This window comes from Eucalyptus grandis, chromosome 6, assembly GCF_016545825.1.
Source record: "Eucalyptus grandis isolate ANBG69807.140 chromosome 6, ASM1654582v1, whole genome shotgun sequence".
Classification (NCBI taxonomy): domain Eukaryota; kingdom Viridiplantae; phylum Streptophyta; class Magnoliopsida; order Myrtales; family Myrtaceae; genus Eucalyptus; species Eucalyptus grandis.
This window is the reverse complement of record NC_052617.1, coordinates 53,765,000-53,791,899: the sequence shown is the minus strand read 5'-3', so window position 1 is coordinate 53,791,899 and position 26,900 is coordinate 53,765,000. Positions and strand designations below refer to the sequence as shown.

At 42.3% G+C, this 26,900-nt stretch overlaps 2 protein-coding genes and 3 long non-coding RNA genes across 5 annotated transcripts; 2 read left to right on the top strand and 3 right to left on the bottom strand.

Annotated features, from left to right (window-relative positions):
- Positions 1–209: 209 nt before the first annotated feature.
- On the bottom strand, positions 210–2,371 carry LOC104450807. The gene is given in 3 exon segments (XM_010065507.3): positions 210–654; positions 657–708; positions 1,886–2,371. Coding segments are annotated over 3 exon segments (561 nt in total). The 5' UTR covers positions 2,237–2,371; the 3' UTR covers positions 210–496.
- A 3,952-nt stretch (positions 2,372–6,323) lies between these two features.
- Positions 6,324–7,535, bottom strand: LOC120294783. Its single transcript, XR_005552084.1, has 2 exons — positions 7,022–7,535; positions 6,324–6,873 (listed from the first exon to the last, which is right to left on the bottom strand). It is a non-coding gene; the product is annotated as an uncharacterized LOC120294783 (long non-coding RNA).
- Positions 7,536–7,858: 323 nt separating this feature from the next.
- Positions 7,859–10,143, top strand: LOC120294839. The gene is made up of 2 exons (XR_005552178.1): positions 7,859–8,142; positions 9,257–10,143. It is a non-coding gene; the product is annotated as an uncharacterized LOC120294839 (long non-coding RNA).
- A 493-nt stretch (positions 10,144–10,636) lies between these two features.
- LOC104450806 (laccase-14) lies at positions 10,637–15,058 on the bottom strand. Its single transcript, XM_010065506.3, has 7 exons — positions 14,717–15,058; positions 14,377–14,528; positions 12,526–12,770; positions 12,286–12,411; positions 11,568–12,168; positions 11,108–11,466; positions 10,637–11,014 (listed from the first exon to the last, which is right to left on the bottom strand). The coding sequence occupies exons 1-7, from the start codon at positions 15,005–15,007 to the stop codon at positions 10,815–10,817; spliced, it is 1,974 nt and encodes a 657-aa protein (XP_010063808.2). The 5' UTR covers positions 15,008–15,058; the 3' UTR covers positions 10,637–10,814.
- Positions 15,059–19,729: 4,671 nt separating this feature from the next.
- On the top strand, positions 19,730–20,695 carry LOC108957667. The gene is made up of 2 exons (XR_001984626.2): positions 19,730–19,939; positions 20,099–20,695. It is a non-coding gene; the product is annotated as an uncharacterized LOC108957667 (long non-coding RNA).
- Positions 20,696–26,900: the final 6,205 nt, after the last annotated feature.

The following is a 26,900-nucleotide window of genomic DNA, read 5'->3' as shown; positions in this document are numbered from 1 at the left end:
CCAAAAAACCATGTTCTAGTAGCAATCAGTGGAATACTTTGTAGCCGTGGAGTTATAAAACAAGGAAGCACAAAAATATACTGAGAGCAGACACTGTACGGAGCCTCATGTGTATGATACAACTTAATGACGTGTAGTCGTAATTAAGTAGAAAAACATCGTAACATGTCATAAATATGATTTAGAGGACATTACGAGACGACCAATCATCATGACCAAGTGCAAAGCAATCGTAGAAAAAATAGGGATATCGTACACAAGTGGGCTTAAATTTTTTTTTGCATTACATTGTGCATCTGAACTGTGCACGAGTGGCAAATCTTTTGCCTGCAGAATTTCCTTCACTTCCAAAAAGGATTTGTTTACTACCCGTTATTGCTCACTTCACTACAGAAACAAATTCCAAAATAAATCAGTCATTAGCATGTCTTTCGGACAAGACTCGAGGACATTGGCGAAAATCAAACCAGAAGTTGAATGCTGGAGTCCCCTTGCTTCACCAACCATACTTTTTCAGCAAGTCCTTAGTTCTCTTCCTCATGCGAGTGAAAACAATGACTACACATGCTAGGATCCATGGAGGGAAGTTACCGCCAAAGATGTTCAACTTGTGGAGCCACTCTGGATGTTCTTTGGAAACTAATGCTAGCAAAGAGCCGTGACTGCTACACCAATTAAGATCTTGGTAATGGGCTTGACCAAAGAGTCCTACAATTGGAGCACAAGTAGTATCGTTATGCGACGATATAATGTAAGTACATACACTGATCAACCCAATACACGGGAAATAACATGTGAAGCTACAAGGAGGATCATTCACTTGCAGGGAAACTAGAAATGGTGATATAGCATCATAAGTCACTTCAGTAGGCCACGCTTTTGAGGCAGAAATGGCATAACTAAAGGACAATAACATATGAAAACTTGTCAGTCAGTTTACATTCTGCACTGCAAATAAGCCATGGAAACAGTACTTTCAAATGAAAATGTGCACATGGTGTAGGTGCAAACACATGAAGCTCATTCTTTTCCATTTCTAGCTAAACCTTCATTCCTGTCGCTAGATATCAGGATTGAGAAAAGGAAGTTTTCCAATCATTGTTATAATATCATCTGGATACCTGCAAGGGATCAGTTATCTAAACTGCAATCATCAATTAGTTCATGACATGCACATGACTCCATACTATTTGGAAAACTTTCCAATGATGTCGAGTGACATTCTAGGGCTGCATTTGGTAGCCGGAATGTCAATTATATCCCATGCTCTGTTTGGAAGATGGACAGTGACTAACAAAGGACATATTCTATTTCGATAGTGTGCAGTGCATGGGATGGGACCATTTGAAACCAGAAAGCATAAAATATCAAATCCCTCAGCAGATTAATCCAAAGTTCAATGTTCACTCTAAGGCCTCGGCCACCTCAACAAAACAATCATTCAGCTGAATTTCGATAGCATTCAGCTTGATGTTTCCAATTCTAGTAACAGAGACAAGCTGTCTGCTTAACTCAAACAAAGAAACATCCACTTATAGTTAGAGATAACCATCGACAACGCTCTGTTGCAGTTGGCATGAGCAAGACAGTGAAGCTATCAGAACAATGTCCCCAAATTCACCCAAGTAAGTCCGATGAAATCATTGCATATTTCCTTTTTCCTTTCTCTAAACAATACCCGGTACAGACATCACAATTCAAATGACAGAACGTCAACCCACTCACGGCATCCGCATTCCCATCGCGCTATTCAAATCCCTCCACGCCGACCCGCAATCGAAAGCCAATTCAACAAGAACGAGCAACACCCACCCAAGATTCTGCAGAAACAGAGAGACCCAAAAAGACACGATAGCAAATCAAGAACGCCGGTGGGCCTCCTCACCTTGGGCTCCCCGTCGACGTAGATGACGGCGCCGTCCTTGTAGGGCAGCATGGAGCGGCCGTTCCTGTGGTTGAACCGGATGGGGGCGCCGCGGCCCGACCCGGGATTGAAGGCGAAGATGGACTTGAGGCCGTACTTGTCGAGGATGTCCCGGACCTCGAGCTGGTCCTGTTCCCACCCGCCCAGGCTGGCCTTGAAGACGTCGACGGGACCCTTGCCCTGCCGGTACAGGTGGATCTCGACCTCCGGCACCTTCGTCCGGACGCTCCTCTTCGCGGACGACGTCGGCTCCGGGGGCGACGCGGTCTCGATCTCGCCGGCGACCTTCGGGGCGTCGGAGTCCTCCTCCATCGTTGATTTCCGTTCTCCCGTTTCGCTTTGGCAGGCCGGTGTTATATGTAGGAGGAAGGGGGAAAGTGCGAGGTTGACCTTTTCTTTTTGGCTCTTTCCCTTTTCGTAAAATTAAAATCCGATGTTCTCAAAAATGAGAACAACTTGCAATTCGCAGGCTGTTGTAAACGGTTATCATTGCCTTATGACTCTCGCATGATGACCATGCTGAAGATAGATTACGTCATCGCGCATCCAAAAATCTGCCAAAAAAATCTTAAATTTACTACGTTCCTATTACTTCGATCTCGAATATTTCGAGTATTTCTATTATGTCCTAAGCCTTTTAACGATATGTTAATATAATCTATTCAACTAATTTTAATCGGAAATTGTTAATATATAATGCCAATCCTTATATATAATTTTGTCGGTATTGATGTGAGCAATTTTTTTTTAATTTTTTCTGTATTACAGATTGATTAGGTCGTTAGGTGAGTCTTACTTGGCGAGAACTTCCTCCCTTGCTAGCCATATCCGTGCCCTTACCGGCCATAAGTAAGAGTATTAGGCCTTTGCTCAAATCCAGAAGAGGCCGCTACCCTCACCTATTATCTTATAAGGGCCATGACACCTTTGCCGGGTCTAGATGAGGGCCATGATGCCTTTGCTGGACACTTGTAATGTCCACGAGCAGATCTGTTTGACAATCTTCCAAGATCGCCCCGATTACAGCTTCTGCGTCGAAAGACAAGTCACAAGTTCAAAACCCCATGATTGATCAAGCAAAACACACTTGCCGTTCTTCCGTCTTTTTCGCAGCTTGCTCAAGCGGAATTATGATTATTAAGATCACTTAAAACCTATAAAAAGAAGGGTGTTTGGCAGCTCATCATTCGGAGTATTGCTGTCGTCCTCCTCCTCTTTCTTCGCTCCTGCCGCGGTGTAGGTTGTTCCGCCATGATGATCCATGGATCTTGGCCAACAGCGATCTTGCGAAATTGCACGACGGGGACACCAGCGAGCACAAGCCCACCAGACACCCGATCGCACTTGCCTCTGTTTCTCTCATCAATCCATCAATTCCCTGTTCGCTTGTTGTTTAGGGTATTGTAGACATGGAAACCTGTATAAAGACACCATTGAGATTTGAACAACCTCATGCGAACATGAGGAACGTTCGTAGTTAAAGAAATCATTCAAGAGCACGATGACTCATCAATTACAACAACAAAAAGATGAGCAAGAAATGATCTAAACCAGAGAGAGAGAGAGAGAGAGCAATGAAAACAGCCGTGGATGACGATTGATGAATCACCTCCTCTTTCTCTTCGTATTTTGCGCCCTCAAAATGAAATCCCTCGCTCCTTAACTGAATTATCATTGGAGCTAGAAGAAGAATAGCTTGTCTTTGTTCAATCATTCCACGGGCCACCTAGACACCCGAGAGAAACGTGGCATCAGCCCGTTCGCGCCACGTGTAAAGGACTCAGTATAGTGCCCTTACTTTCCTCTAGTGAGATAAGTCCAATTTCGGCTACCATCATAGTTACTTCAGACAAAAAAAAAAAAAAAAACAAAAAAACCTCAAATGGATCCGAATGCAGGTCACATCCACCATCAAACGTGGGACCCGGAACATGAGACGCATTCGCCGGACCCAATTTCTTTAATGTAAAGAAGAGCGATTCGATCTGGATCAGGGGAGCGCGGACACACGGAGGGGACAAGAAGTGCACCAGATCTGCACCGCAACGTGAAGTCAAAAGGAAGTATTCATGCTCTATCTACACCAAGCCCATGGGCTTGGAATCCCGATGCTTTGGATCCAGCCAAGAGTCGAGAGCATAGTCCACAAACCCTCCAAATGGTAATACCGAACCTCGCGGCGGCAGTACAATGACCAACCCTAAACTGGGCAATCTTTTTCCCAGGTCAGATCACGTTGACCGATCCACACACCCTAGTATAAAGCTGGAAAGAGTCGCGGCCTCGTTCAACTCAAGTGTTCTCCAGTCTCTCCCGACTCCGAGCTCTCTCTCGTGGGGTCGTTTTTGCGTTGGCAAGGTCTGCGCAAGGCTCAGGGCAATGTCCATTACATGAGCTTGTCTCTTCTTAGTAAGTGAGTACGTTTATGCGATGGACACTGGCTTGAGCCCTGCACAAACTTGTCATCTTTCTCTTCTGAAGTGTGGCATTCCGTGTTGCTGGTGGGTATACATGGCTGTCGCAGTATGTTACTGTAATAATAGTCGACATGAAGACATGATGCTCGGTTAATCTCTAGAGAAATGCGTGTGTAAGAGATGCTCAAGCATATGTTGCTATCAGGCTTTTGAGCACTATGCGGGTTCATTTTTTTCTAAACCTACCCTTGAGAAATAGTGCAACTTGATCATCTATTTTCTTTCTAGTTCAGCAACTTGTAGTTGCTACATGTCTGAGATTGAGATGCAATCTTGCATGACATAGTTTGTGCTAATTGATTATCTTTCTGTTGATGCATATGATGATTTGATTCCATCCCATCTAATCTTCCTTGAAAGTTGGGAAAGAAATTAATTTGGCATATGAAAAATTTCCCCATCAGTTTAAGAATGACCATGTTTCATTGCTGAATTACCATCTCAAAACCAGACCAGTGTTGGTGATTTTGTTAGGATTATACATCGTTGTACTCTCATATGGAGCTCGGCTCAAGAAATTGACCCCGAGGTAAAACTACGGGAAATTATTCTCGTTGAGGGTTTGATACTCAATGATATACTCAAAATGGTGTATAGAGTCCATATTTGCCTTAAATATTGCTTGGTGCAGAAGGATCACCTATAAGATGCATCCTTATTTTGTTCATTTAGAAGCGAATTAATTTGACATGATTGTTTTATCTATGATCATCATTATCATCGTCATATGGATCGATTTGTCTCTAATTGGTTACCATAGAGGTGTCAATTGAAGATTATGTGATAATGCCAAGTGCTAACAAGTAACAATATTTCTTTTTTATTTTAGGAGAGTAGAAGTTATTAGAAGTGCCAAAAGAAAAAGGCATTCCACGCACTTTCTCCTTAGAATTCAGATTTACTTCACAAGACATGTTTTTTTTAGAGAATGTGGAACTTTAGCCAATATGTAATAGTACTATAGGCGAAGCAAAGGCCGTGGTTATGTTTACATAGATAATGTTACACTTCCAAAATATGACTCGTTTGGATTATTGCTCATGTTTCTTCTTTCTATTACTAAAGAGTTGCGGGGGACTGAGCTCATTTGAACATATACTTGATGAGGTCCGCCGAAATTGTAGTGACTCATAGCATATTCTGCTGTCTAAGTGGAAGGTCAAATGGTTGGTTGCCTATATCGTTCCATGAAACTAAGTGTGTGAATAGTACTACTGAGAACTTTGCCAGGAGCCCAAGTGAATTAGAGAAATTATATCGCTATTCTTACACAAAGGTAATCTTATAAACTCCATCCTCTGACATTGGTTTTGTATTTTTCTTTTGAACCTAATGCTAATTCTTCATGCATAAGAAAATAGGAATAAATTCAACGAATCAAATCTGCTCGTTTTTTAGTCCAAAGAGGTCAAGCCGTAATTTTGAAGCTCTAAGAAAGAACCTTATGGAGCCGAAACCTTGAAACTAGACCCATCAAACAGGTAAGAAGGACCGGTCCGACTAAAATAAACCGATTTAACCAATTTTGACACATTTTTAGGAAATGCATATCTATTGACTCATATCAACTCAACTTATATTCAACTTGGCCTATATTGAAAAAAATCTCTCGTGCTCACTTACTCCGCACTCTTGACTCAACCTATATATCCAATCTAGGAAAATTCAGACCCAAGTTGAGTCGAGAGTGAAGAATAAGTGAGCACGAGAGATAATGAAAAAAGAGTATTAAAGTTAAGTTAGGCTTAAGTAAGCTGTAAATGTATATGAAACTCATGCTATGGTTAAACCCATACATAATATAACTAATACATATAACAATTTAACTCATCATATATGAGTTATAAAATGGGTTTATAACCCATTTGGATAGGTGTACTTGAGACCATGTAAAACACAACTAAGATAAAAACACTAGCATCTCAAGGATCAAAATCCAAAACAACTCAACAACAGTTTTGTTAGCAAAATGGATTCAAAGTAGGAAGCAATTACTTTCCACCGTTGACGAGGTTGTCAAAAGTGAGGATGGTGCCGGTTCCACGTCACAAGATTCAACTCCCTAAGCTCTTTAACGAGTGTGAACACAACTTCTCTTTAAATGTGGGGTTTTCACAACCATCTACAAACCAAATCAAATCAAACTAACATATCCATTCACTTCGTTTTGCCAATTAGCTCAACACCAAAAACTTTACCCGTCTAACCCCCATAACAAAACTCCATATCCAGATTTGAACAGGCGAAGAGGTCACGGCGCAAACATTCGGAGTGCAATACCGAATTACCAGTGCGGGTTTTAGTGCGGAACTTATTGTTGCCATATTCCAACCGCCAAACAACAGCGGAGGCTACGCGCCGGGTAATGCTGTATGTAGCGGATCCACCAATATGGTGGAGCAAGACCACCTGATATCCTAGAAGAAGAGTTTGTCGTGTTCCCAGCTCATCATCCAACGGGCCACCAGACGCCTGAGAGAAATGTGGCACTAGCCCGTCATAGCCACATATAAGTAACTCAATACAGTGCGCATACTTTTCAATCGAGAAAATATTGGCTACATGAGATGTGGCAGCGCACTAAATTGAAAGGGCATTGAGAATGCGACATGTGTTGTACCTTTCAAGACGGAAGTAGAGATTGCACAGTGGTTTGTCAGACGAGGGTTTGGTCGCGACTTGAAGGGAGAGAGGGAGGGCATAGATGCGAAGGGGCAGCAATTTGGCGACGATGGAGGCAACGGACGAGTTGGAGGGGCGGCACAATGGCTCGTTGGTCGGACGAGGGCTCGGTGGTTTGTTAGAGGGAGAGAGTGGGGTAGAGTCGAGAGCATTGGGCGGGGAGATGGGGGGCGAGAGAGAGAGAGAGAGAGAGAGAGTAGGACAAGCAGGAACTGGAGGAGCGGTGTGGTGATTTGTCGGTCGGACAAGTCGGTGGGACAGAGAGGGGCAGCGAAGTAGAGAGGGAGTTCGGCTAGAGAGAGACTGAGAGAGCGTGTAGGGGAGAGAGAATTTTTTTCCCTGACACTTGGCCTTACTTGTGACACATGCTGTATTATTGTGTTGGCACATCTCATGTGGCCAATGTTTTCTCATGATTAATCTGGGGTGCTCAAGAAAATCCTAAACGGATCGGAATGCAGTTCACACTTGTCATCCAAGTCGGGACCCATGTGAGGACCCAATTTCTTTAACGTGCATAGAAGACGAGCGATTCGATCTGGATCGAGAGAGACTGGGACACACCGTGACCTGCTCGTGCATCTCAAATGCAGTATATCTGTACCGCCAACGTGAAGTACTCATAATCATACTCATGCTCTCTCTATCAACACCCTCGTACCGCGGAATCCCGATGCTTCAGATCCGGTCGAGATTCGAGCATAGTACACGTTCCCCTCCGTGTGATAGTACCGAACCCCGCAGCGGTAGTACAATGGCCCAACCCTTATAAGTGAACTCCGCAACCTTTCTCCCAGGTCAGGTCCAGTGGACCCATCCACACAGCCTTCGAATAAAAGCCCGAAAGAGTTCTCCAGTCTCCCGGAGGGTTCGAGCTCTCTCTCGTTGGAGTCGTTTCTGCGTTGGCAGGGTCTGCGCAAGGCTCAGGACAATGCCCATTACAAGAGCTGTCTCTTCTGAGTGAAGTGAGTATGCTTGTGCAATGGACGTTGCCTTGAGCCTTGCACAAACTTGTCATCTATGATCTTTTCAGAAGTTTAGCATTCTGGGTTCGCTGAGGTGGGTATTGAAGGTTCCTTTTTTTTTTCTTCCCTTCTGTCTTTTGCTTCCTATGAGACCGTCTATTGGATCAGTTTTCGCATATCAGACTGGGTTCGGCGTTGCTTGATTTTGATCTAAACTAGTCGATCCGTCCTCAAGCGATTACATGTGTGATTGTTGACATGTTTTTGTCACGGACTCCAATTGCAAGTCGGGGGACGATCTCGGACAGCATGGTCAAATTCAGGTTGGATTATACAGAGTAATGGGGGAATTTGAACTCGTTCTTTTACCGGTCATGAGAGATTAAGCCAAAGTGCAAATTACTCCAATCGATTGCATCAGAGTAATCTCAGTTTCAAGTAATAAAAGATTCAACAATAGTATTGGACAGTTCTGTACTTGCATCTTTTCAAGCTCTGGTACTACCGCTTCTCTGTATGTACTGATTGTACCTGCGCTAAGACTATTTTAGTTTTATTATTGTAAATGTTGTCGTGACGTCAACTTCACTTTAAAGTTGATAGATAATCATATCAATCTAATTCTATACCGAAATTTACGCTGGGCTCTAACGTGGGTCCACACATCATCATGAATCTTTACTCTCCGATTAAAAGATAATTCGAGACATAAAATTGTAATAATTATTGAATCGTGTAATAATTCAAGCATGTGAAATAATTAGAATGGCCTTCATGATGAAAGTGATGAATGCCCCCATGAAATTGCACAATGACCATCGGTTGGCGGATGAAACATGGGGAGTCTACTGTCACTTTGAGTATAAGAAAGTGTTATACGGAAAATTTAGGGAAAATTATTCAAACATTCCTGAATTTATTATATGGGTCAGTTTAATTCTAAACCTTTTGATTGTGCCAATTTAAGCATAAATATTTTGACAACTTATTCATTTAATCACGAACCTTTTAATTATACTAATTTAGTTCCGAACATTTTCCTTATCTGTCAATTTCGTTCTAAATCTTTTAGCGACAATAAAAAAATTGTTGATGTAGTGGTACATACTCAACGCTAGCCATTATATATAACATGATTAGTGTTAACATGAATAATTTTTATAATATTTTAATTTTTTTTTTTTTTTCCTTTGTCGGCCATCGCTAAGCCTTGTTAATGGCTGGTGGAAGTTCGCCAGCCTCAAGGAGCGCTGCTGTCTGACAAGGGATGCCTTCACCTGTGCTGGCGAGGAACGCCCTCCTTGGCGGGGCGTGGGCCGCCCTCTCCCTATCTGCCTATTTGGTGAGGGCAACTCACACCCCTGCCCAGTCTGGTGAAGCCCGGCCCTCACACGAGGCTGATGGAGGTCATCGGCCATTGACGAGCATGAAGAGAGAAAGGAAAAAGAAAAAAAGGAAAAAAAAAAAAATTACAAAAATTATTCACGTGTGTCGACACCTTATTTTTGTTAGATAATCAACTTACCGTTCAGCAACCGCCATTAGCCGCTGTTTGCTGGAGTTTGCCGTTCCTCATCTTAGTCGTGTTTACTGAAGAGCCGGCCTCACGTTGGTCTCGGTTTGATTCTGCTCTTGGCCGAGCAGATTCGAGGGTGTCGTGACTACTATTGGGGGAAATAGATTTAGAGGTATTAACCCGTACATCATGTGACAGAGGAAAACAGGTTTCGTTCGACAATTCTTCGAGAAGCCAAGATTTCGTTCGTCGGTGAATCGCAAACGATCTTGTAGCCGACTCGATTGTCCGTCACAGTACAAACATTATAAACCAGGTAGTTTCAATGGTTTTCCATTTAGTTTTACTCGGTTTGGCTGTAGAATTGTTATCTAGAATGATGCCTTCTCCGATGATGTGAAATTGAGCGTGCTGAGATTTGTCGTTCAAGTGCGGATAACCCACATTCGTCATAGTCTCAATTTAATTCGGAATCTGAGCTCACAATGGTTAGAATCTCTCGCTCGACCAATTGCCCATAACCTATTCGATTATGTGCCTATGAGAATATGAATAAAAGTCAGTGCAGGATTTGCTGGATGTGTGAATAATATAGCTTACAAACGATTGATTTGTTGTCCATTTAATTCCATTTAATTCATATTCATCATCACCAGAGCCAAATCTGACCATTTCTTTTTGGTCTTTCTGGGCACCGTACAATCTCACGTTGGTTAATTGGCTATCTTCGATGAAGGAAAATGGATGATGATCATAAGTGTGCATATCATCGCTTCTCCGGTAATGTATTCGAATCTCCAGACTTATCTCAACTGTTCTTAATGCTCAAGGCATTGTTTGGTGGTATTAATACGATGGCTTTCGGTGATGGCTGAAAATGGCGAGCCAGTAGTGAAGGTTTGCTGTGGATAGTCGATGTTCAGCTAATGATGGAGGTGGCGATCCCACGTTGGTCGGAATAGAGAGCCAACGACAGTTTTCCAATAGTTGGATGGGTGAGTTGTCGGTCTTGCGGTTTTACCGTCATGGTTCGATAATCATAACGCCAATGACGTTTGGGCAAACACAATCCTTAAGAACTTACTGCATACTCATTCTTAGCACAACAAATAGTATAGACTGGTCACCGGCTATCGCATACGGATGGACACTCCATGTGGCTAGGCTTCAGGTAGATTTTCGTAATTACTCACATATGGATATATCTCCTATGCAACTATATCACGCGGCGGAGGGCGAGGGTACAAAATTCAATTGGAGAAGAGTTTTATTTGATCCGTTTGGTCGTCGAATGGCTCCAGATACGTCACGAAAGAGGCTTGGCAAGGCGGCATATTAGGCGGAGGGCTCCGGAGGCTCGTCTCTGGAGTCCCGCCGTTCTTCACTATCATCGCTGTGCTCATGCCCCAACTGAGGTGCCGGTCCAGATGGCAATGCCAAAACCATACTCCTGTCGCATTTTGTCAAGGAAAAAAAAATGAGCGTTTCGATTCGATACTCGATTTTCTATTGGGCAAGAAATGTCGCGAGATGGAAAACTCACCGGGGTTGTTTGCTTTGAATCTGATGGTTACCCATCCGTTCTTGGGCACCCCGATTGTGGTCACTTCCAACGGGTCGACGTAGTTATACGTCAACGGGTCGGTTTCGTTGTCGAAGTTCCCGTAGCCCGACCCCATGACGTAGAAGCTGTACCCATGGACGTGCATCGGATGGTTCTCCGAGGCGTTCAGCACCTCGGTCCCTTGGAATGTTATCTCCACTTCCTCATCGTACTCCAGCACCATCACCTTCGTCGCCTGTATCGGTACCGTCGTGTTGAATGGCAGATCTGATGCCGTGAAGTTGAACATAGTAGGCGGCCAATTGGGGAAATCCGGGGTGTAGTATCCGCTCAAGTTCCTGGTGCATTTTATTAACGATTCATACGCTCGTAGAATCCACCGTGCAAGAAGTTGGAAGTAAATGAAAGTGTTAGAGTTATAGCGATGGTGTAGCCATACCTGTAGTAGGCAAGAAGTACATCAGTCGAGGGGTTCACAAAACTAATGTTGTTCAAGCTTGACGAGAGCCGATTCCCATTAATCCCTTCGCATGATTCGTTCGGGCAGAGGATCTGATTCATCTCGACCGAGATGTACATTTTCTTGGTTACGTTCATTGGCACGTCTACCGGGTGCTCGGCGCTGGCCAGGCTCCTTAGCTTCCCCAGAAACGTGTCTGCCGCGATGAAGTCCTCGTATGTCGGCAAGCTATGAGGGAAGACCGGACTGGCCGGCGTGGTGTAGTTGCCACTGTACATGAAGATGGCGGTGGCGTTGGTTTTGTCGTAGTCTGTGACGTCCGGCCTGGCCGAGTCATACTGTCTGATGGCGATGTAATAGTGGCCCGGGGTCTGGTTCATCGTGACCAGCACGTCCATGGTCTGCCCGGGGCTTATCATGATGAAGTCCACTGTCACGGGCTTGACATAGTTGCCGTCCATTCCGACCACAGTCATGTTGTGCTCCGCAATTGCCAGGAAGAGCTCCGCGTTCATGTCTGCATTCACGATGCGGACGAGGTAGGTCTTGCCATAATCGACCACCCTGCGGTACGTCGAATCTGCGAGCCAGGGAAAAAAACAAAGAAAAAGAACAGCCGATTGGTAGCTTAGTTTGGTTTCCAATTAAGTGCCCCTCGTAGCTATGAGGACATTATAAGTTTGATATCATGGCTTACTTCTTGAGCAATTGGCAAAATCGCCGGGCTGACCGTTGATCACATAAGAAATGGAACGAGGAGTGTCTGCGCCGGTTACCAGGTCCTCGGCGACTTCTTGGTTAACATCGGCCTCGTACCATGATCCTGAGAGATATGCGAAATTATGGACAAGGACAGAAGAGGATTCGCAGTCAAGAATGCAAGAAAGATTTCATAATTAAGATATCCAAAGCTTTTCGATGACTTAAGTCGACTTACCGAGAACAATGACCTCTTCGTCGTCGGGTGTTGGATAGGGATAGGAGGTTCCCTCGCCCGGATGGATCACTATGGCTCCGTGAACGCTCGATCGGGTCCAATCACTGTGCGCGTGCCACCAGAGAGTCCCTTCTTCTTTCGAGAATATGACCTCGTACGTGAAGTTAGTCCCGGGCAAAATTGGACACTGGGTGATGTACTCTGGGCCATCCGACCATGGATTTCTCGGTTGCTTCACGCCATGCCTGAGAACAATTTGACAAAATGAAAATTAGTGCAATTGACGTAGAAAAAGAACGAAATTATAATTGAAAAAATCGAGGGGTTCTAACTTTTAGTCAACAAATTGACACCAATTAGTCATCACCAACAAAATGTTATAAAGTGTCTTATTGTTGGTCAACGATATTAATTTGGTCTGACTAACGGTTGGGAATCTTCATCTTAATTTCATCGTTGATACTTCTACCTAAGTTCAATCATTGATATTGTACTTGAATTTAATGCTGAACAGACACTCATACACATGTATCGTGTTAACAAGTACATGAATTTCTTTTATCATGTTGGAAAACTCAATAAGGACCTTTCTAATCGAACCCGGTAGTCGTTGGTCGGGCCACTCAAAAGTATTTTTAGAAAAAATTATAAAATAACGAGAGATGTCATTTTATACAAAGTAGTTTCCACATGGAATTTATTTTTTTGGATAAAAATGTTTGCAAATAAGAGGGAATTTCATTGGAACAGATGGACTTGAGAAACGTCATCGAAATGAAAGACGAAAAATAAATTGCATGGTAGCAATCATCACCTCTTGAACCCGTCATCAGTTCATCATTGGAATTGCACAATCTTAGTTTTGGGCTACATGGCTCGACAGTGAACATGACGTCAGTGGCATAATTGAAAAAAGTTGACAATACTCTAATCCAAATCGTACGGAAATGAGGCTAGCTCATGTAAATCAAGCTAGGCTATTCCAAGGTTTGGATCCATATCTTACCGGTGAAATTAAGCCCTAAATGGTCTATAAGATGGATGGATCCAAGTCCCGAATAACCAGACACAGGTCAATGATTGATGGCTTGATCGGGGTCCTCAAACGGTCTAATCCATGATGGTAGATGAGAGTGTTCCAATCGAGACAGCATCAGAATTCAAATATCTTTAGCACTCAATAGCCAAATAATGATATTCAATCTCACAAGTGATTTTCTACGAGGAATTCTTTCCTGTAGTAACATTTTGCAAATGGATAATATTATCGGTGAAACGACCGAACCGGTTGAATTCACATACAACATCAAAACACAACTCCTATCAGCAGCAGCATGGCCTGATGATCCTAGTTTCTTTGGGACCAAACATCAAGACCGCACCATATCAATAATTAGAAACGTTGCTTATTTGGTATTTTCTTCTTCAATTATGTTATACACTACGAAACGAGTGATAACTTCAGTTAATGCAAATTCGATGTCCGAATCGAACCCTAGCAAAATCCCTTTGACCAGCAACGTGTCCTGGTACTACTTGTGTCTCTCAAACATGTCTAGCCTAGGCACCCAAAGCGAGAGAGGTGGTGCAGACGCGAACCTCGAAACCTCCCAGGCGGAAATCCCAGGACAGCGATGCGAATAAGTAAGACATACACGACAGCAGACTTCATGGCGAGGGACGCCATAGCTAGGGCCAAAGAGGAAGAAGCAGGAATAGGGGAGAAGCATTTAACTCGATTCAGTACTTGACGGCCGCAATTTCCATTTTCCGATGGATTGCCAAGAGAGGGCCCCGGAAACTATAAAACACGATCCGGAGTATGAAACGAGATCAGGCGGAGGCACGTACCAATGGATGGTGATTCCGTAATCGCCCTGGTTGTGCACGTTCACGAACACCGTGTCCCCTTTCTGGACTCGAATCACGGGCCCTGGGAAGCTGTCGTTCACCACCAGCATGCTCTTCGTGCTGCACAGCCTCGTGTAGTTCTTCTCTCTCAGCTACCACAGACCAAAGACAAGCAATCACGACGTCATTCGACATGAATATAAGGTACGAAGAATAGAGCACCAGACAAGCGGATAAAGGAAACAGAGTGAACAATGCTCAGTTCGGAACACATGATACGGGCGTTAAAACGTGGAGCGATGCGCATGCATGCCTCATCTGGGATTGGATTGTCACTTACGACGAAATCATAGTAGTGGACTTTGCCATGGGCGGCGCCGAGGAGGAAGGCAGCCGCGACTAGGAGAGAGAGCAGAGCCGAGGCGGTGGGAGTGCGGCCACCCTCCATCTTCATCGGATCTCTCTCTCGTATTTTGGCCGTGGGGACCAGGGAATGGGAGTGTCGGGCGGCGACAATGCTGGGGGCGAGGCCTCTATGTTGGTACGATGCTATCCGGTTCGGGGGTATGTTGATGTAAATAAAGGGAGGTCGAGGTCGAGGTTGAGGAGGAGGTGGTGGTGCGATCTCCATTTCAAAGCCAGGTGAGGCGGCTGCTTCCTCCTCCTACTTCCAGCGTCCCTCACACGTGGGGAATGACTTCTGGTTAGAGAAGTTAGATGAGGGAAGAGGAGGAGTGGGGCTGCGGGCGTAAAAAAAGTCTTTAGTCAGATGCGGGGTCTGGGGTTTGCTTTGAAGGGGTTAAGGAATATATGGTTGGGGCTGTGGGATTCGACGTCTCGGGGAAGGAAGGGTCCGGCATTCGTCCCCGTCAAATCTTTAATTAGAGAGAGAGAGAGAGAGAGGGAGTCTTACATGCTTCCTGCGCAAACGCGTGGCCGTCTCGTCGAATCAAGACGCCCACTTATTGAGTACGCTCACAAAAATTGTAAAAATTTCTACCATCCGAAGGAAATATGGTCCCTTTTTTGGTCATAAAACTATGGTCCCTTAAAAGTTTGTGAATTTCTTCAAATTTCGGAGCTCTCTCTTGAACATTGTGTTTTCAAATGTTAGTTAAATTAACGTAGCCACATGGATTGTTCAAAAGTCTAAATCTATTGCATTTTTGTCGATTCGGTCATAAACTTTTTAATTTTTAATTGAGTCCTAAATCTTTTCATTTCTTGCCAATTGAATCAATCCAGTCAATTTTTGCCTAAATTCACTAACGTGAATGCCGGTCTTCTTATGTAGCATGGTTAGCGCTAACGTAGACATAATTTATTATTTTTTAAAACATTTTTCTTTTATTTTTTTCTCTCTTCTTCCTCTGGCCAGTCGCCTAGCCTCTGGCGACCGGTGAGAGGCTGCGTTTGGTGAGGGTCAACCTCATTGGCCTTAGGCGAGGTCACCCTCATTGGGATTTGGTGAGGGGCGACCTTGCGAGGATCAAGCGAGGGACGGCCTCACAAGCCCCTCACTCGAAGCAGGAGAGGGGCAACCTCGCCCAAGGCCTGTGAGGTCATTGCTCCCTAAATCTTGGTGAGGCCGACCCTTGTTGGCCTTTGGTGAGACTTGCCTAAGGCCAGCGAGAGGTCGGCCCTTGCCAAATCCTGGAGAAGGTGACCTCACCTGAGGCCGGGAGGCCAACCCTCATCAGTCGCAGCCTTTGGCCAATCGCCTGAGGCTGGGCAACCAGCCAAAGGAAGAAGAGAGAGAAAAAAGAAAAAATGTTTTTAAAAAACCGGAAAAATATTTTAAAAAATAAATTTTGTCCATGTCAGCACCTGCCGTGCAGCCCGTGGCACGTAGGATGACCAACATTTACATCAGCAAATTCCAATAAAAAATTGGCCGAATCGACTCATTTGGTAAGAAGTTAAAAAGTTTAGGATTAAATTAGTAAAATTGAAATTTGCAATGCATTGATCACAAGTAACACGAAGGGCGGTGGTGCATAAGTAAGACGATGGTTCTTTGTGTTGGTGTTTAAGGCCCCTTGTTAACAGAGTCTACAGGACAATTGCGAATGGACCACAATGATGGTTGGCCTAATGGTGCAGAACTTGCTCTCAAGTGATTTGGGTCCTTTGGTCAGGGGTCACAATACTCACTAGTCGATTCTCGACCTTAGAAAGCCTTGATTTATCCGCGACATGATGTTGATCATGCTGTGGCACAAGATAATCAGGCTATACTCCCGTTATGACTGTGGTGGGACGGCAGTGACGGATTAGCGCCGGACAAGCAGTAATTATTACTCAAAAACAAACATATTGTCGCGCGTGTAGAATTCTTATAACAACGCCTAAGATGGGCAGCCTTTTCCACTACCCTTCTAATGATAGCAAATAAAAAAAAAAGGAATCTTAGTTAATAGGCATCTTATCCTTATTCGAGTGTGACCAATCGAGGAGTAGATTTATGGATATCGTTCTGACATGCATGTGCTAATTTTCGGCGAATATTCCCCGATGTTCATCGTGCGTTCCAGGTCGAGCCGTTCGTGCTGTTGAAAGTGGATCGCGAATGAGGAAAGGCCATAAAGGCGGCCAGGAGCAGCACCAGGAAATTAGTAGCAGGACATATACGCCCTCGCGGCTGCCATCGGCGGGAAGATAAAGTTTGCTCACGGGAATTGTTTGGTACGATGCTTTTCAACTTGCAAGAAAGTTTGTTGAAGTGCCCATGCGGAGGACTTTTGTGTCCTAACTTCTTAGAAGTCAAATTAATATTTCTTAACTTTCTCATCAGAACTAATATAATACTCATCAAATTTTGACCGAAAGTACAAGAAAACATTATATCAATCCACGTGTCATTATCGTACCATTTCAATGCTTGCGAGCATATCACATTAAGAAAAATCAAAGTGTGAGTGCCCCGGGATTTGGAAAATATTGAAAATCAAAAGTAGAAGGTTTGACTCTGAAAGGACGAAGTATTTTAGATATTTCTTTTAAGCATTTGAAGTCATCAGCTAGTCGCAAATTGATTGCGTTCCAGACGAGTTATGCGGTTTAATAACAATGTTTGGTAGAGGTTTCTTGGTACAGGGATGGATCTAGAACGATGTGGTGAGCAATTGGGTGAGGTTTTTCTTGAGATGGTGTCTAGACATAATCTCACAAGTGAGATGCTTATGGTAATGACACCCATTTCTAATAGGTAAAGTACTTTGATATTCGTTTCTATAGAAAATTCTAAACTCCCATTAAATTTTGTATGAGAGATATTAAATTGTCTGGACATGACACATTCCAAAATTGCCCTAGCAATCCCATATTTTCAATTTAGGAACTAATGGTTGTGGGTTCAATTCTTACCCTAGGGAACTCAAATTTAAATAAGGGCAGGGAATTATTGTGCTAGTTCTAGTCGAGATAGCCGAGTCATTACAATGATTTACCCTAAATGAGTAAAGAATTCTCTGGACATGCCTTGCGCTATAGGGCACTTAGATTAGTTCAAATTTGATAATAATAGCCCAAGCAACAATGATTTTGGAGATGCCGATACCCTATCCCAATTTAGGGAAGGAAGGGTATTTGTTCTCACACCTCGTTTGCATGTATTGTCACCCTACTCACAACCTAAGTCGCACGGACATGTGACACGGACACGCAACACAACATGACACAACACGTCGACACGTAATTTCTAAAAAATAGAGAGTTTCAACACGTTGGGACACGTTATATATTAAATGAACATTTTAATTTTTAATTAATTTAATTCAAATTCAATATTTTTATTTTTCGAAATTATTTTTTAATCTCATTTATTTATTTTTCCGATTAAAAAAAATCCCCGCTGGGTCCACTCCCACTCTCTTCTTTCCCTCGTTCATTTCCCCACTCTCAATTTTTTTTTTTCCTACCCACCATCGTCCATTTCACCCCACCCCACACCACACCATGTCCATTTGCCCCAATTCCCAAATTTATTTTTCTTTCCCTCCCCACCACCACATGACAGACGGGCTGTCCCTGTCACTTCCCCTCCCCCTCTGTCAATTGCCAAGAAAATCCCGACGTGCACCCGTAGCCGTCTTCATACCCCACTGTGTCAGTCGTCGCATGTAGTCCGCCGAGGATGCTACCGTCACCTCTCTCTCTCAGAGGGAGGGGCGGGCAGAGGAGGCAAAGACAGAAGTCGTCGTGGCCGCACATATCAAGCAAATAAAAAGTAATCACATAGATATTGAAGTATGGACAAGATCTTTTATAATGACGTGCCAACAAATTAATATTATCATTGCAATCCTATAAGTGAAGAGACAAAATTGTGCAAATGCAACGTATTGGTGGTTGAAGTAAGAGATCTATATTTTTGTTGCAAGAATCATTGAGAAATGTTACATTATAATTTTGTTCTACGTGATCATCATACCTAAATTTATTATATAGATGCCAATTTAGTCATAATTTTTTTTTGATTTTGGCCAATTTATTGCCAAAATTAGTCAGGAGGACTATATTGACAAATTATCAAAAAATTTAAGATTAAGTTAGCTAAATTGAAAAGATTAGAACTAAATTGGCATTCGTATAATAAAATTTAAGACTTTTTTTTTGGTAAAGAACTCTTTTGGTAATTTTCCCTTGTATCTATAAAGATGCACACTATTCTAAATGCAAGCCACTGTGTTATTACTATTATACATTACAATTTATTCAACAGAGATCAATATAATTGTTGGAAAATTCCTAGTGCTTTATCTGAAAATACTTCTTTCCAACCTCGGGTCCAAGGTTGAAACGCCTCACCTCTAGAAGAGGTATCCAAACACCAGCGCACATGATCTCTTGGCATTTGATGAACTTTCCTTTGAAGAGGAAAACCATAATTAGAATTTTACTTTGTGCAAACTTTTCATCCAAATGAATAAAATTCATTCCGAATCGATCCGAGAGAGATGTGGTGCTTCTTGTGTTTCAAACATGTCTAGGCTAGGCTCCCAAACCGAGAGAGATGGGGCAGACGCGAACCTCGTAACCTCCAGGCGGTCGTCCCAAAACAGCGATGCAGATAAGTAAAGACATATTTGCATTTGGTTCGCTTTCCTAGAGCTTTCGGCCCGAAAGCCCATGGGAAAAAGAATTAGTATTTGGTTCGGTATTTGGAGCTTCCATTCCCCAAATGCTGACCTTTAGAAATCTTGAAAGCGGCAAAGTGGTGGGGACCTGCTTTGGGCATTTCAGCATTTTCGGCATGCTAGTCCCTTTATTAATGAAATTTTACTGGTTGCCTATTTTACCCTCAAAATCTTATCAAAAGTCCAATTTTACCCATACTAAACAAAACCCTAACTCTTTTAACACTCTTTCAACGCTTTCTCCTCTGTTCTGCAGCGACAACGGCTCTCTTCTTCTTCGTCTCTCTCCCTACAACTCGTACCACTCCATCACGATTTGAATCCAAGCACCACTCCATCAAGGCCGAAGTTTGTTGCGACGAGCGAGCGAATCCGAGATCTGGCTCTTCTACCCTCTTGACGAGCGAGTGAATCCGAGATCCGAGGTTGGTTTTGTTTCTTTTTGATCGTTTGCTTCCTCTCGCGGATCGGCGACGGCTCTGCTTCCTGCTCCTGCGACGGTGAAACCCTAGGGACGAAATGGGGGTTTATCTTGTCTTGTGTTGCTGACTTGAACTTGCCCTTTCGATTTGAATCGGTGGCAGCGAGGATCAAGATGCACGAGCTGAGGCAGAAGTCGAAGACCAACCTTCTGACCTAGCTGAAGGAACTCAAGGCCGAGCTCGCCCTCCTCCGCATCGCCAAGGTCACCGATGGCGCCCCGAACAAGCTCTCCAAGATGTACGTCAGTGTTCTTACTTGATTTTCGCGATTTCGATGGTCTACATTGGAGTTTTTTTATGTTTTTGGTAGATGGTAATGTTGGGTTTGGGATGACCATGAACTTTGGTTATGGTGGTTAAATTGGGTTTTCAGCACATATTGGATTTCTTGTTTGTGGAAGTTAGTCAGAGCATGCTGTATTTGTTGCTGTTTATATGATGAATGATCAATGTTTTGGTGATGGGTACTTTCTGGTAATGGGTGGCCGGAAGCATGGGATGGTTATATTATGTAAGGCATTGGAAATTCGGAAAAGCTCGATGGGTATAATTCCCTACCGGGCAGTTATGTTTGGCAGTGAGGTGTTTTTAATGTCAGGCTTGTAGAGTTAAAAAATTGCTTCTTGCCGATGAACTCGACCCCTCTGTTTTGCTGAGCATTATCAAGTCAATGTCGAAATCACATTGGTGGTTTTGGGAGTTGAATTGGCGTTGGACCCTTTCTTTTGCGTGATGGGTTGTCCTACCGGCGGCGACTTGGTCTCCTCCTTTCCATTTGCTGAGATCAATTTGTTTGGTGAGCTATTTGGTTGTTAGAGCTTTTGCAATTGATTGAGCAACGATGTAGGTTTGCTTACTGGGCTATGTGGCGGAAGACTTAAGACGACCTTGATCAATTTTCGTTTCGAGATTGGAAACTATCGGGAATGCCGGAATCGATGTCTTGTCTGTTTGAAATTCTCAATCGGAGTTGGTTTTGGGTTGGAAAAATGTGAATTCTGCAAATCGGTTCATAACGTGTCCAGCATTGTTATCCTTACACCATTCGATATTCAATTTTCTGGACACCATTTGATGTATCCATTTTTGGAGGGTGGAGAAGTTAAATTGTTTGAATAATGCCATAGGATAGTATTATGACAGATTAAGGTAGGTACGATGCTTTTGAGTTAATAATGGCTCATCATTGTCTAATTATCAAGCTGTCTTATTTCAAAGTTGCCAGCATTATACTTGAAAGCCTTCCGAGTTTGCATGATTCAAATTCAGCAGGGAGGATAAAGTTTCATTTTTCGGCATTTTGTACCTGATCTTGAAACGTGGTTCTAGTTATATTGACCTCAGCTGTTGGTTAATCTCTCCTGCTTTGCTGAGAAATGACGGATAGTAATTTGTCTTGACCAGAGAATGAGGCGCCGTTGACACCATCTGATTATTTCCACTGGATGTACCTCCAGAAATTATCTGAATAAAGCTGCAGGGCAGCAAGGGAAAACACTCGCATATAGTTAGATCTAGTGATTTGTCATGGAAGTTGAAGTGTCTTATTTTACTTAGCAGGTCTTTTCTGAGGTAATTTGATAGATGGATAATCTATTGGGCGACTGTTTTACCCAGGAGCAGTGCTCGCTAGAGGCACTAAAACTTCTTCTAGAAATTTCTTTGCAGTGTTTCTTTGATAAATCTTGATTTTTTTAGAAACTAGTAGGGTGTTCAAGCTTTTGATGATTGATAATTGTTTGAATTTAAACATCAAATAGGGTCTGGTCATATCAATTGAGGATAAGTTTTAATAGGAGGTAAATCTGTCAAAATGACAACCCACTATATCAATTCAGATTTATTGTAATAGATTATCTATGGACCAACTCAAACTTGAAATATGGTAGCAACTCGAGAGCTGCTTGAGATGGCAAGACAGGCCTTAAGGTGGGAGGCACGTGACAGGACCAGGTCCTCCTGGGTTGGAGTGAGGGGTTGTCGGCAAACAAGCCAGCAGAGGCCGCGCGGCAGTGAAGGCGGCAGTGGGGAGACTAACAACCAAAGTCACCGATCAACGTCGTTACAAACCAACACCGCCACCGCACAACACCATTGCCGACCATCTCCATTCACTAATTACAGCCACAATCTCAAGGAAATGATTAGGATATGAACAAAATGCATATTTCTAGAAATTATATAACCCAACACCATCTCCAGCCATCGACCACTTTCGTCAGCCACCATCACCGAATGGAACCACCATCACAACAATCACCCAAGACTTTTGCCAGTTATTATCCGCCCCAAAATTGACATCTTTTGTCACTGTCGGTCACCGGCATCTCACACTCAGCGCACGAAACAGCAAATATATCAAGAGTACAGATTGGAGAGAAAAATTGATACAGAATATCTTATAGGATTGACATTATAGGATTGACATTACTGATGTAGACTCCGAACACTCCCTCATCGGCAAGCACCGCAAGGAGACACGCAAAAGGAAGTAAAAGAAAGGAACAATTGTATGCTCAGTCTTGGTCTCATGATAAAAGTAACACTCCAGAAAAAAGGGGTTTCCAGTTGTACTAATGATCATTAATTAACGAATATGATTAATACTATAACAATTAAAAAAAAATTATTCAAAGTTGAAAATAAACCTAAAAGAATTTTAGGCCAAAAGTTGAGCTTTGCATCTAATCTATAATCAAATTTTTTAAATATAATTTTTAAATAAATTTACTAATATGTATCTTTTACATTATTCTCAACATAAAAAATGTAAAAGATTATATAGCTATTGTTTCTTTTATGAAATTTTAAAAATACTAAAATTAAAAAATTTAATTTGGTCACACCAAAGGGCTTTTCAAATATATGTTTACCAAACAGTCTTGCATTTCCTTAAAGCACTTTTCAGTTATAGTTTACCAAACAATCTAGCATTTTGGAAAACCCCTTTACCTCAAACGTATTTGCATTCTCCTAAGGACATTTCCAGAAAGCTGAACCAAACGGGCCCATACACAGCTGCAGACATTTAACGCCAAAGCTATTGACAAAGAGGAAGAAGAAGGTAAAAGATTCAACACAGTCCATTTAACTCGATTCAGTTCTTGACGGCTGCACACGCCATTTCTGGATGGAATGCCAAGAGAAGCCCCAAACGAAACACTTTCTTGAAGATTGTGTATTCAATGTTAGTTAACTTAACTGAGCCACGCGCCGCCTGTTGAGCGAAAAAAACCCAAGTAAAAGATGTGTTTATTTGCTATGCATCAATTGCAAGTAACGCAAGGAAGGTGGTGCATAAATAAAACGGCGGTTCTTTGGGTTGGTGTTTAAGGCCACTTGTTAACAGTCCACAAGATAATTGTGAATGGTCTACATGATGGTTGGCCTAATGGTGTAGGACTTACTCTGGAGCGATTTGGGTCCTTTAGTTATGGGTCCAATACCCCCTAATCATTTCTCGACCTTAGAAAACCTTAATTTATGCACAACGTAATTTCATCCATGCCATGGCATAAGATGACCCAGCTCTACTCCTGCTAGGATTGTGGTGGGACGATGTAACGGACTAGCTCCAAACGAGCAATAATTATGACTCAAAGCAGACATGTTGTCGTGCGTATGGATTCCTATAAGAGCAAAAGCCACAAAAAGAATCTAAAATATGCATATTATGATATATTTATCCTAAACTTTATTCGTGACACTAAAAATTTCCAAACTTGTACTTGTGTGACACATTTACCCTTCATCAAGGTTCCATGAATGAATACTGTTAAAAATCTGCACAAAAAAAAAAAAAAACAAATGATATTGACATAGAACGACATTATTTTGACTAAAAAATCATCTCACGGAACCTAGAAAGAAGATAAATATATCATATATGCACTAGTATGAAATTTTTTATATCACAAGAAGAAGTTTAGGATAAATAGTTATAAATATATAGTTTGGTGTTTTTGATATCACAAAAAAAAAAAAAAAAAAATTCAAGGGAAATGTGTCATTGTGGATCTAATTTGAGATTTTTTTGTGACTTTTTCCCATCTTATATAACGTCTCAAATGAGTTGCCTTTTCCTCCACCCTTTTCATCATAAGAAAAAAAAACAAAAGAACTTTGGTTAATGGAGATGTTTTTCTTATTCGAATATGCCGCTCTAATTGAGGCATAGATATAAAGAAATCGTTCCGACGTACACGTGCCAATTTAGGTGAAGATCCCAGGTGTTCATCCGCGTTCCGGGTCGAGTCGTTTGTGTTGTTTATTAAAGTGGATCCCGAACGAGAAAAGATGATAAAGGCTGCCAGTAGCAGCACCACGAAGTTGGCGGTCCGGACGAGGAGACAGTGTCTCCTCATCGGGTTTGAGTCGGGTCATTAATGGTCCGATCCAAATTGACCCATTAACCCATTTATGACCCATTTATGCTTAATGTAATTTTTTCGACCCAAACCCGACCCGACCCATACCCGACCCGACCCAACTCATATTAATAAAATATTTTCATATTTAAAAAATTTAGAAAAACTTATTCCTATATTTAAAAAAAAAAAAATTATATTATTAAAATACTTCCAATCTTTTATATATATTATTTTTTAAAAATTGTATTGCTAAAATAGTTTTATACAATATAAATTTAATGGAAATTTTTATAAATTTTAAAATGATTATTTAAAAAAATTCGAAATTTAATTATTTTTATTTTATTTTTAAAATATAATTTTCTTTTTCTTTTTCTTTTTCTCTTTTTCTTCTCCTTCTTCTTCTTCTTTGGCCCCGTCGGCCACGACGACGGCTGGCGACCAGCCATAGGTGAGCCTCAAGCTCACGCGATGCCGGCGAGCTCGAGGCTCGTCAGTTGGCAAGGCTCGAGCCTCGCCCGACGCCGGCGAGGCCTCCGCCTCGCCGGATCCGGCGAGCCTCGAGCTCGAGGCTTGCTCGGCCGGTTGCCGGCCGTCGCCGTACCAGCGACCGGAAGGAGGAAGGAGAAAGAAAAAAAAAAGAAGAAAGATAAAAAGGAAGAAAAAGAAAAGAGAAAATAAAAATAAAAAAATTATAATTTCGGTTTTTATAAAGTTAAAGAGAGAAGGGAGGGATTATAATGTTTTTGTTAAATATGAGTTTTCAACTCAACCCATTTAAAAACCTACTTAAAACCCACTTATCTTAAACCTTTAATTGTAAAACCCACTTAACTCTCTTTTGTTATAAACAAGTGACCCATTTATGACCCATTTAAGATTTAAATGGGTCATAAATGGGTTTATGACCCATTTTAACACCTCTAGGAGACACTGCTGACAATTTATTTGAACGAAGTCGGATCGGTCCTCGTTGCAGGCATTGCCAGTATTTTCTATCGAAGGACGAGCACGCCCGTACGCGAGTCTTTGGTTATAGCAGACGAACATTTGGTCTCTCTCGAGGCCGCCACCGTTTGCTGGAAAATCAGTCGTGCTCACGTGAATCGGTACCAATGCTTGTCATCTTGCAAGAAAGTTTGTTGAAAGTGTCAATGCGAAGGCCTTTCGTTCTAACTTCTGTAAAGTCAAATCAACCTTTCTCAACATTTCTCATCAGAACTTATAGGATACTCACCGAATTTTTACGAGAAATTAGATAAAATATTATTTCAATCTGTGTGTCATCGTCATTCAATTTTATTGCTTGCACGCATGCCGTGGGATTTGAAAAATATCAAAAGTCAAGCGAAAGACATGACTCTGAATGGACGAAGCATTCTAGGTTTTCCTTTCGAGCACTTGAATTCATCGGCTAGTCATAAATTGATTGCATTGACGAATTCTCCGATTTAATAACAATGTTCAATGGAGGCTTCTTGGTGCGAGGAACGTAGAAATATCGGTGCATGTAGTAAGTTCGTAACCTCGCTTCGCAGCGTCTATCAACCCTATTTAGTCCCTTAGTCATCAATCATTCAACCATCTTTTTGAAGCAGATATGATAATTCACTGTGCTCATTCGATTTGAAATGGATGTAGAACAATATGTCAAGCAATTAATGAGGTGAGGAGATGGCGTCCATACATAATCTCACAAGTGAGATACTTGTAATAATCACACCCATTTCTAATAGATAAAGCACTTTCAATATTTTATTCCATGGAAAATTCCAAACTCTCAATAAACTTTGTATGAGAGATAGTAAGTTGATGGACATGACCGATTTTGAAATTGCCCTAGTGATGAGGATGTTCCCATATTTTCAATTTAGAAACCGATAATTGTGGGTTCGATTCTTATCCTAGGGAACTCAAATTTAAGTAAAGGGCTATGGCAGTGGGTTATTATGCTAGTTCCACTCCAAGTAGTCCTCTCATTACGATTATTCCCCATGAATTAGTAAAGAATTCTCTAGACATGCCTTGTGTTATGAGACATCTAGATTAGTGATCCTTTGTACTTCGGATATGATAAAAATAGCCCAAGCAACAATGATTTTGCAAAGACCCTATCCCAACTTAGGGAATGAGGGTTATTGTTCTCATGCCTCGTTTGCATGTACTGTCACAGTCCACAGTCCTCATAAGCATCGGATATTGATGTCATATGTCCGTCAATTGCCAAAAATAAAAAAAATAAAAATCCCGATGTGCACTCATAGCCAGCTTTGTGCCACACTGCTTCACACACAGCCACCTTCGTCATTGCGTGCACTCCGTCGTGGACACTGCCGTCATCTCTTTCCTTCTCAAGCATAGATTGAGCGCAAGGCTCAGACTCTGACTCGATCCATGCCAATAGGTTAATGGTCTGGGGCTCGAGCCAACCTCAATTTAGAATCGACCTTAATTTGAGGTCGCTTGAGGTTGGCGATTGTTGAGGATTGGGTTTTCAAGGTCATCAAACATTGGCGACCCCCTGTGTAGAGTTT

What these genes read in the sequence shown, in the direction of transcription:
- LOC104450806 (XM_010065506.3), bottom strand. Translation starts at nt 15,007, where the DNA reads ATGGAGATCGCACCACCACCTCCTCCTCAACCTCGACCTCGACCTCCC. An exon ending in CGAAGAGGTCATTGTTCTCG is followed by an intron (nt 12,412 to 12,525) that starts GTAAGTCGACTT and finishes CATATCTCTCAG; the next exon opens with GATCATGGTACGAGGCCGAT. An exon ending in GTACTTCTTGCCTACTACAG is followed by an intron (nt 11,467 to 11,567) that starts GTATGGCTACAC and finishes AAAATGCACCAG; the next exon opens with GAACTTGAGCGGATACTACA.